Raw genomic sequence first — 10,997 nt, 5'->3', positions numbered from 1 at the left:
ACACACCCTTGGCATTCTTTCTACAATAGACATCAAATGTTTTTCAGAAAGTTTTTCATATATCTGTTGCAGAAGTTCTCATAAATGTGTGGCACTTAAAGGTTGCTCTGCTTTCACTCTTCTGTCCAGTTCATCCCAAACGATCTCACTGAGGTTTAAGTCTGGAGACTGTGCTGGCCACTCCATGTTTTCAAGCTTACCATCTTGTTCTTTTTTCCTGAGGTAGTTCTGGCATGTCTTGGACTTAAGTTTTGGATCACTATCTGGCTGTAGGATGAACCCCTGACCAACTAGGTGCAACCAGTGGGTACTGCAGAATTCTGTGGTAGCTGTTTTAGTTTAGGGTGCCTCTCACTCTGTACAAGTCACCGACCCTGGATCCAGCAAAACAGCCCCAGACCATCACACCTCCTCCTCCATGTCTGACAGTTGATGCCACACACTGTGGAACCATCCTTTCGTCTGCTTGATGGCATACTGAGATACTGCGTGATGAAGTGAAGATTTCAAATTTTGTGTCATCAGTCCATAGTACCTTCTTCTAGTCTTCAGTAGTCCAGTGGTAGTGTTTCATGCCCCAGGCAAGCCTCTTTGTCTTATTCTGATGTCTTAGCAATGGCTTTCTTTCTGCAACTCGTCCTGTCAAACCTGCAGCTTGAAGTCTTCTCTTCACAGTTAAAACTGAGAGTTGTTACCACAATTAAGCTGTGCTTGAACCTGTTGAACCTTATTTTTTTAAATCTGAGCACTTACTTTTGTACCATTTCAAGCTATGCATTGGACTTAAAAAACTTGAATCACAATAAATAACTGAAAAAAATGGGGTGTTCTAAAACTTTTGACCAGTAGTTTATGTATCAGTGTGTAAAAATGCTTCTTAATGTTGTTTTGTTGGACTAACAAAACTCCAGCCTGTGGGCAGTTTTTGCCAGGCCTGTAATGGTTTTTCAAATTCATCATCCTGTATTTAGTCAAGTCAAGCAAAATTCTGTCGCCAATATTAAAACATTTTTAAAAACTTAGTTTTGATTTATAATAAATGGGTTTTTTAAAGATCATATAGAAGTTACTGGAAGTTACTGTATGTGTCACCATGTCCATGCAAAGTTTCATTCAGATTGGCCCAATGTTAAGGGTACATAGAGGCATATTTACATAAATATGCTCTAATCATTATATACAGATATTTGAACATGGCAGTCTATTGACTCACTTTCCCAGCTTGCCTCAACTGGCTATTAGAGGAACAGCAGCAATAATAGTCAATATTGAATCATTGAAAACATTTTTCAAGCTGAGAATTTACAAAATTCTCATCCTTCATCAAATGAAATCGGAATGTTTGTCATATTTTTTTCAGTTAGAACATGAACATTTGATAGAAAGAAAATTGGAAACTATAGTCCCGGATTCCAAAGAAAAGTTAGAAGATTATGAGAGAACCTAGTTTAGCTTTTACAAGATGATGTGTGTATATCAGCAAATTCAATAGCTAGAGACATTTTATTTAAAAGCATGAATGCAAACACCGTGGTGGCACTAGGGTGAAAATTAACATCTTAGGAATAAAAATTGTGCTTTTTACCTGTCTGTGAGTCAGATAGCTGACTTGCAGCCAGTCTGGCCCATATATGTATCACACGCAGACAGCCGAGTGAATAATACTCACTTGATCAAAGGAGTGTCATTGTGTGTATGTCATGCGTAAAGTACACTGTAAATAGCATCAGCAAGAGAGTCATAGTCACTGAATACCATTATGTACTGAATAACAGCAAAAATAATTCTGTGATTGCTTTGGCTGGAAACACTGAACCTGTCGATCAGCATTCACCAGCTTTGCACTAGGCCATGAAAAGGCTGCAGAAATGTTTTTATGATGCTCGTGCACAAGGTCAGTATAGATTTTTAGGGGTGAAAATGAAATGGTGAAAAAATCATTTTGTGCTCCCACATGAGTAGATCTGATGCTGTGGCAGTTCTGCCAAGGCCAACAAAGATCCCTGAGCTCTGATGTAGTATTACAAGGACTAACATGTTTAAATAAGCAGGGAAATGTATTGTAAGATGATGAAAAAGTTGCATGATTAAGTATGATAATCCTTGGCATCCTTGATAATCCTTAGAGGCCCAAAAGCATTTTTGGAACCAGCTTAGTTGTATTATGGAGCTAAAATAAACACCAGCAAATAAAACTCATTTATAGGAATTCTGTATTTCCCATTGCAATGCTTTTGGGGGGGGGTATGGCATACTTTAATATTATTAACACTATTATACATTAGAGACCTTAATATTATTACATTATATAATATTAGCATTAAAACCATAGTTCCGCAGTGTGCTTTTTGTCCTCCCATCATCCCCAAATGGTTGCAGCACATGGCTACCCCTCCTTCCTGTTAAAAGGGAGTTTTTCCTTCCCACTGTCGCCAAGGGCATGTTCAAATGTGGTTATTTGATCGTTGGGGTTTTCTCTATATTATTAAAGGGTCTTAACTTAAGAATGTAAAGCACCCTGAGGCGACTGCTGTTGTGATTTGGTGCTATATAAATAAAATGGAAATGAACTGAATAGTTCAAGTAAAAATAGTGTTATTACATAAATCCAAATGTTGTGAACCATCTTTACTGCCTGAATAAAGAAAATAAACACAAATTTACAATTGCATCCCCCTCTATCATTGCAGAGTTGAGCCAAAAAAGTAAAAACACTAAGATCTGGAATTCTAATGTGTGAGCAGTCGGCGAGAGAGATTAACTGTTTTGCACCGCTAAAATGCATGTAGGTGAAAATCTGCGCGCTCAATGTACAGCATCAATAATGTCATGTCTTATATAAAATTCTGTCAAATATATTGATATCTTGCCAAGCCCTAATGAAAAACTGCAAAGTATTCTTTAGACCATCCCTACTTTTACTGACTCTATCATAAAACTCATATCATAAACTTAATATGGAATGTATTTTTGAAAGCACTGGCAAAGAACTTTCTCAATTTTAGGGCTACCTTTCATCTATCTTAAGCTTTGGGTGATTAGTTGAAGGGGATCTGCATGAAAATATTGCTGTGTTATTAGAGGTACTGGAAAACACTCCCAAGGAGAGACTGATACCTTAAATTTCCACATACTGCACAGGTATTAGGCTTTAGAATATAAATCTGTCTCACGGGAAGTTTAGTGCACAGTGCGTCACCATAGCGCCCCGCTTTGATTGACATTCCTCACTAAACAACTGCTTAAATCCATTTAATCAGCACGTCTACAGGATCTGAACTGACAAATGCTATGAAGGCCTCGGCTCTGCAGGATTGCATCATTATTTCTGAATTTAGAGAGCTGGTATTGTCTGCCAGCGCTGCTGCGGTTATTTTTTGTGAAAGCATTTGTCACTCATTTACAGTTCACCTCATTTTAACTCAACCTCCTTGCTTCTTCTTCGGCATTTCTCTCTCCCTCACTAATATTAATTTGTGAGAAGACTCAGGTGTACTTTTTAAAGAGAGAGAGGTTTATGCAGGTTTATATTTGTCATTAAAAGCTGTTTCAAGAATTTATTGTATGCGAATGTATCATTTACTAAGTGGACTTAACAGCTTAGAGACCACCAAAAACAAATACAACTGTACAGCCGTACTTGGGGATTTACAATGCCAGAAAGCCCTTTCAACACGGCCAAAGCTGAGAAGTAATGCTTCACTTAACACGCTGCTATATGACTATAAAAGCAACACAATACAAAAGCAATGCTGCTAAGACACAAGTTTTTGTCTTGTCTTTAAACATTTGGTATATTGACTCATGTGTCTCCCCCCCCCCCTTTCCAGAGTGAAATACATTTTTACTTTAACGAAAGAATTGTATTTAACTAAAGAAAGACTTCAGTGATGGCAGTGGGTGTGATCCACATGAACAAATAAAGACAGGCATCAAACAAATAGAAAAACTGGTATCTGTGAAGGCAAGTGTTGTATTATTGTACACAGTGAATACACTGCAGAGCAGCTAAGCAATATGAGGATTAAAAGTCTGAAGACATGGTTCTCTGCTGGAAGAGGGTGGACTGATCACTCTACCTTGAAGGAGCAGGTTGATCAGTGGATCAGTGCAGCTATAGAGGTCTGTTGTGGTGAAAACAGCCACAAGGCATAGCTGTTGATTTTCTGGGCAGCAACTGTTCAGACCCTCCCTTATGGCCACAACCAGTCAGTAGCGAGCAAAACAAAAGGACCGACACAATGAGCTTTTCCTGAAGGATGTCTGGGTTCCCTCTAAGAAGGGAGTTCAGGAGGGAGAAGATTCCGATGAGGTTCTGGGACACACTTGGGAAATTTTTACTCCCTGGTGGTTTGGAAGCTTTCTGATATCCGAAACACACATATGCACACATACACAAGAAATGGAGGAGGTGGTGGGGTTCTGCTTAGACTGCTGCCCCCACAGTCCTGGATTAGAAAATAGTTGGGTGGTACCCATCATGTCTCACATTGTTCAAAAGAGCACAGTGGTAGCAGTCGCCTCATTAATTCTTTGCTTTGTCTTCCTTTATTATTGTTCTAGTCTGGCTGTTCTTGCATATGCCTGCAAATGTTTCAAGCCCTTCAAGAAATTAAGAATTTCTGTGGGGGCAGATCAAAACGATGCTTTCCAAATGAAGCTTTCTACTCAAATTATACTAATATTTTAGTAACATGTTTTAACAGCTATTCAGTCGATTGTCATTCACTTTGCACATCAATATTTACTTTGTAATAACAATCACTTAACTTGCACCAGTCATCAGATCCAATTTCAAATTGCCCAGTGCTTTGGTTTATGAACAGTGCTGCAATTCCTGTCACCCGTCATCAGCAGTACTTTAATAAACTAATACTGGAAGGAGTAATACTGTTAAATTAAATTTGAGTAATCAGTCACTGTCAATCAGTTAAGTGTTTTTGTTTGATTTGATAAGTCTCGGGTTATAAAACAGAGCATAAGTGATGGGTGAAATAATACTTTTTTATAATATATATACATTTTATTTTTTTTGTCCGGTTGCACATATAAGTGTGGCCAATTCTTTCTGTATATATTTAATTATCATATGATTTTAAATATATACATATATTTTAATATATATATGCTAAAACTAAAATTAGGCATGAGAGGTTTAATAAGGCTTTGAAAGTATAATAAGCTAGGTCTATTTAAATACATTAAAGTGGAATATATTATTTTAGAGAAAATGCCAGAACAAATTGTAAGGCAAGAGGAAGGGTTAAGAGAAGAAAGGCAGAAATGTCGGTTCAGACAAGAATTCCATTCAGCGGCTTGAAGGCAGCAAAGAAACATTAAGCAAAATACATTTAACTTAATTTTTAGACGCAATCACACTGTAATGTTAGACAACCCTACCAAAAAACTACTAGTACTAATTTTATTTTTGCAATTTTATTATTTTCGTTAATTTTTTTCTCTCTATCATATATTGGAACATGTGGTCCATTTCACCTGATTACAATCCTGAGTCTGAAATGTAAACACCTCTAGAATATAAAAAATACCATTTACTAGGTTACTAAGGGTGGCTAAGGAGAAGTGGCTGACAGAAAAAGGAACCTTTTTTTTAGAGGTTTCAATGTGTGTTCATTGGTGTTTTATGGTTCTGTAAACGTTGCCAAAGTTTATCAGACTTCACCTCCCCAAAAAACACCAGCATGTCTGCATTGTCATTGTGAGTACCATAAATTGCTGACACATGCTGTGTAAGGTACCTCTGTGCCCAAGCGCTTCTTTGCAAGGCTGATGATATAGTTGTAAGCTCTGTATGAAGACAGCTTGCCTTTTTGTCTTTAATCAAAACCATTCTGTCTTCTTGTAGCCTTTGTTTCTGTCAGAGTATAAGTACAGCGCGTGAATGTTGGTTTTAAGTGCCGTGTGATGCAAAAGATTCTCACATTTATGTTGTAAAGCATTAGCTTGTGTAGATAGTGAGCCACTTATCAGTAATGAGGCAGCAACAGAGAGCACAGAAGCGAGTTAGAGGCAAAAACAGGCTTGGCATTGTTGTAAATACAACACAATGAGCTAATTGGAAACAGAAAGTTTGTCTGTGGAGGCAGCCCGCGATGTTACACATTTTAAGGCTGTGGCTACAAATAAACTTGTGGGACTTTCTGCAACATTAAACAGTGAGACCAAAAGAATCTACCCAGTAAAAACCCAGTTTTCAATGGATGTACAGGGTAAATATGGTATAATTGAGTTTAAATAACCCAGTTTGGGGGGTTTATGTGTGAGTTAGTGCACCAAAGGATGGCATTTAATTAGTTGCTGCGTTGTTTGAACTCGGCAAATGTAGCCCCGACGTTGATTAAACATGTATGAGTGAGATAACGTGCACAATTTCTCTGTTTACTTGCAGAGTGCCTTTTGTGGCCTGGCCATTTGACCAACTGAAACAAATTTGGGTGCTCTCTGGAGATTTAGTCCATGTCTGCCTTCTAATTACCACTGACAGGGTGGTGATGCAAAGGAGGAGAGAGAGAGAGGATATAATCTGTTCTCCTTCAGTTTTTATTCACACGTACACAAATCCCTGGTTTTGAAATAAACTCAGAGATTAAAGCATTATTTGGTCTACATTTGGATTTGTGGGAAAGCCAATTTTGATGCACGATAAAGCAATTTGCATAAGACCTTCCCAACATGTCTCACATATCTCGATGAAAATGCTCCAAATTATGTTTCTGCAGAAATATTTGACATCATTATGCATCATCATTTGTTTATAATGACCTGTTCAACCATCCTGCAGACTGAACAGTGATGCATTTTCTTTCCCTCTGCCCCCACAGGTTGACCATTCATGCCGAGTGCCCCATGCACCTGGAGGATTTCCCGATGGATGCACACGCCTGTCCTCTGAAGTTTGGAAGTTGTAAGTCAGTCCAGATGATCAAAACAAAAGTGTTTTATATAAGATCAGACATCTGAAACAGTGGGGATGGTTCTCTGCAGGTGTTAGGAACCTTTTCCTGAACTATAAAAAAAGAAGAAAAACAAAACAAAGGCTAAAACTACACTGCAGTATGATGTTTGGTAATATAACAAAAGCAGTTAAGAGAAAATTTTATTAATAAAGATCTTCTCCCTCTTTGGGCTGCACCCTTTAGGCATCGCCACAGCGACAGTTAATGTGCTTAAATTACTTTCAGTATGCTCATAGTGCGGGGCATGTAACCATCCATACACAAGCATAAGCTATTTACTGTTTCAGACACAGCATTAGATATAGTTTGATGTTTTAGCAGCAATGCTTATATCTCTCAACATAAAATGATGCTGATAGGTAGAGCATTCATTTTGGATACATTTAGTTAAAAAAGTGGCACTGGAGGAAAAGTCAGTGATCCCCTGAAGCATGAGGATTAAATCTCAGGGTGGTGAACACAGTAAAAGGAATTTTTTTGTGAAACCTGATATCATTATCGGCCGCAGGTCTATCAGCCCGATCAATACTGGATGGACGCTGCGTATTATCATGAATGACTTACTGGAATTTAGGAAAAATGTCTTTTAGATCCTGAAGTCAGCAGTTAACTTTTTGCCAAAGCAAATGCTGATAATCCTACAATGTGCAGAGGTAGGAGAAAAACAGAAAATATTGCACCCATATTTTGATCTCTCACCTATGCTGTCTGTTTTTTGGGGGCTGTCTTCTGTTTGCTCAGATGCTTACACAAATAATGAGGTGATCTACCTGTGGACCCAGGGTGACGAGAGGTCTGTCGCTGTGGCAGAGGACGGCTCCAGGCTGAACCAATATGACTTACTGGGACATGTTATTGGCAAAGAAACCATCAGTTCCAGCACAGGTATGCCATTCTGGGTACAGACAGCAGCATAGAATACACTGTAAGGTAAATCAGAGTTTGTCTGGAACAGGCAAAAAGTTGATTTTGAGTACTCAAAAGTGATCGAATTCTCACTTTTGAAAAATAAACTGCATATAATCTATGCCACTGAGATATAGTGGCTCTTGTGTAATTTGTCTTCCAAAATAATAAACAGTCTGCAGTTTCTCAACAGTTTCTGTCATTTTAAATTCATCTTGCATTGTTTGGCTCCATCGAGAAAATGATGACTGAAACTATTCAGCATATTTACCAAGATAATATGAAGACGTTTGCCAGAGGTGAAAGGTTTTTTTGGGTTTTTTCACTTTCCTTTGGGGTTCAGCCAAGAGTCAACTATAATAACCATCGTCTAGCCCTTTCTTTTGATTGCATATTCATTTGATCTTAAAATCTTATCTTCAAAACTGTTGCAGAATCCTTTTTATCTGTCACACAAAAATCCATTTTTTTGTTATTTCCCCATTGGAGGGCTTAAAGCTTATGTTAGCAATTTAATATAAAGGGATGAAATAGCACGGTGAGGGCAGGGTACTCACATATGCTGAAAATATTTACAGCAGCAGCATCTCACTGGTAATAGATCATTTGAGTTCAAACACCTTCAAGAATGTGCTGCATTTTTATTATACTTATCAGTCACTATCATGTACCGCTAACATCAATCAGCAGCTTTAGTTAATGGTGTAATAGGACTAGATAAAGTACCAAAGAGCTTGTAATGGTAAAGCTAAAAATAAAAAGTTGCTTTAGTGGGGCATTTGGAAATCACAAGAGTAAAACAGCTTACCAGCGAGCCACGCTGCTCTCAGTTTTGAGAGATTTAACCTTTGCATTCAAGCTGTTTGCTTGTGAAACTTTCAAGAGGTGAGCCACAGAGTCGCTGATATCTGTCAGACTTCAGTTGTCTTTGGAGACTAAAGCACCAAGAATCCACTTTGTTAGATGGCACTCCTGTTTTCCAAGAAATAAAAGTGCGTGTGTGTATGTGTGTGTCTCCTTTAAATAACTGCACCTGTTTAACTCTACAGAGGATGCGTTCCTTGAGAGTATCTTTATTGTTTGTGCTGTTTGGTGGGTTGAATGTAAGTCAGGAGAATTGCAGCGATGGAAGAAGACCAACAGAAGTCTGACAAGTACCAAAGATTCATGATAGAGTCAGTGCGATTTCTTTCATAAACCACTTCAGTTTATGGCGGTTGGAAAAGCTCATTTCCTTAGACTTTAAACCTAATGGACTATAGTGATCTAGGGGGATGGGAGGATTTGAGCCCGTTCAGCTCTGGTTTGATTCTCCTCAGAAAAAAACAAAACCAAAAAAACACCTCAGGGATGGAAATCTGTTTTTCGTCCTATCTTCGTAACACAGATTGCAAACATGGCACTGAGAGCTGGCAGTTGGAGAAGATGTGAGTTTATCCATTTGCTAGTATAATTGACATATTTATATGAACAGCAAAAAACATCCCAAGGAACATGTAAATGTGCACTTAAAAGAATGTGACACTTTGTATATGTCTTATTAATGACATCAATGTGATGTCATCTGCCAGTCTGTTTGTTTACAGTCTTTATTATTTAGTTATTATTATACTTTTTTGTCTGTTACGGTTAAAAACTCTTGCTGTAAGTAAAAGATGGACATAGCTTCTCATCTGAGCCAATGCAAGTTACTTAAACTTACATTCTTACTATCAGCCAGCAGGTGGCGACTCCTGTTGTTCCAAAATCAAATCATGTGGTATAGAAACCTTTGAGAATGCAGTCCTTCAGCTCATTAGGACCTAGCATTCTCAGCTTGAGGCATTAAGGCCAAACTAGCCAATGGGTGTTGACACAGTGGCTGTGTCCATCTTTTATATACAGTCTGTAGCTTAAGGTTTGGAAGTGTGCATCAACATCTTTGGAATATTTTAAGCATCTAAGCATTTTCTGTCTCAGTACTGCTCACGTCTTGTCACATGCACATTAATGTTCAAACATTAATGCATCAATTTTCAAATATTTTTCCTTGTGTTGCTCTGAGCGAGGAACAAGTATATTAATAATCATGACCCTGTCTGTGTCTCTCCATCTTTTTCTGTTTGTCTCTTTTCCCCTCAGGCGAATATGTAGTGATGACAACATATTTCCATTTGAAAAGGAAAATTGGCTATTTTGTGATTCAAACCTACCTTCCGTGCATCATGACTGTCATACTGTCTCAGGTCTCCTTCTGGCTAAACAGAGAATCCGTTCCGGCGCGCACAGTATTCGGTGAGTGCTATCTCGTGTTTTAAATCCAGCTCAAATAAATGCATTAAATGATTCATTGAAGAAGCTAGTTAATCAGAGGGCTATTAAATGATGAGGTAACAGAAATGCACTGTCTAAGGACTTGGCAAACAAGTAAACGGTTTGAAAAGGTTTGAGCATGAAAAGTTCTCTTTTTTTAGCTTTAGTTAGCTTAGTACATTCAGGTGCACAGGAGCACTGAAAATAATTTATTTTATCAGTTCTGACTTTATTCTGCTACAGACACTAACATCCTCACTACGTATTCTTAGGAAACTGTTCACTGTTAATACAGAGAACATAAAACAAGATTTAAAGCATTTACATGTCATATTTTTCCTTTATTATTCATAACAATTCCTCTTTAATATAGAGACATTTCCCAGTTGCCATCGCGACAATTGACTGTGTTTTCTCCCTTTAAGCCATGAATAATAATAGATTCAATTTGTCCATCCAACTCGATTCATGCTAAGAACATTGCGTCAGATGTGATCAACTCAAAGGTGCTCAAATAAGGAATGTAATTTTCCTTCTCCTGCAGTTGTTGTTGTTATTGCGCTGCATAATCAATATGAGTAGTCTTATGTAATTCTAAACACGGTTAGCATTTTTGCATTTAGACAGGTACATGCAGAAGCATACATTGCGCAAAAGATTTTAAAAATGTATGCAAGGCAAAGCGTTGCTGAGAAGATAAAAACTGTTCCAGCTCCCTTTGTGCAGTCTGAATAACCACATCTCCTTCACTTCTGCACAAATACACCCACTATTAGATTTTTCTTACACAGTCGTCTAAGAATCACTTCAGCCCCATAAGAG

The 10,997-nt window shown here is 38.0% G+C and overlaps 1 protein-coding gene across 2 annotated transcripts in view; it reads left to right on the top strand.

Moving 5' to 3' along the window:
- The window catches only part of gabra3 (gamma-aminobutyric acid type A receptor subunit alpha3), a 104,167-nt gene that overhangs the window by 78,149 nt on the left and 15,021 nt on the right, over window positions 1-10,997 (top strand). For both annotated transcript variants that reach the window (XM_005931930.3, XM_005931931.3), the window contains exons 6-8: window positions 6,843-6,925; window positions 7,719-7,862; window positions 10,005-10,157. In XM_005931930.3, the coding sequence (XP_005931992.1) occupies window positions 6,843-6,925; window positions 7,719-7,862; window positions 10,005-10,157 (380 nt within the window). The remainder of the gene's footprint in view (window positions 1-6,842; window positions 6,926-7,718; window positions 7,863-10,004; window positions 10,158-10,997) is intronic.

This window comes from Haplochromis burtoni, unplaced genomic scaffold (genome assembly GCF_018398535.1).
Source record: "Haplochromis burtoni strain Fernald_Lab_line unplaced genomic scaffold, NCSU_Asbu1 Contig_152, whole genome shotgun sequence".
NCBI lineage: Eukaryota > Metazoa > Chordata > Actinopteri > Cichliformes > Cichlidae > Haplochromis > Haplochromis burtoni.
The sequence above is the reverse complement of the archived record's forward strand: the minus strand, read 5'-3'. Positions and strand labels throughout refer to the sequence as shown.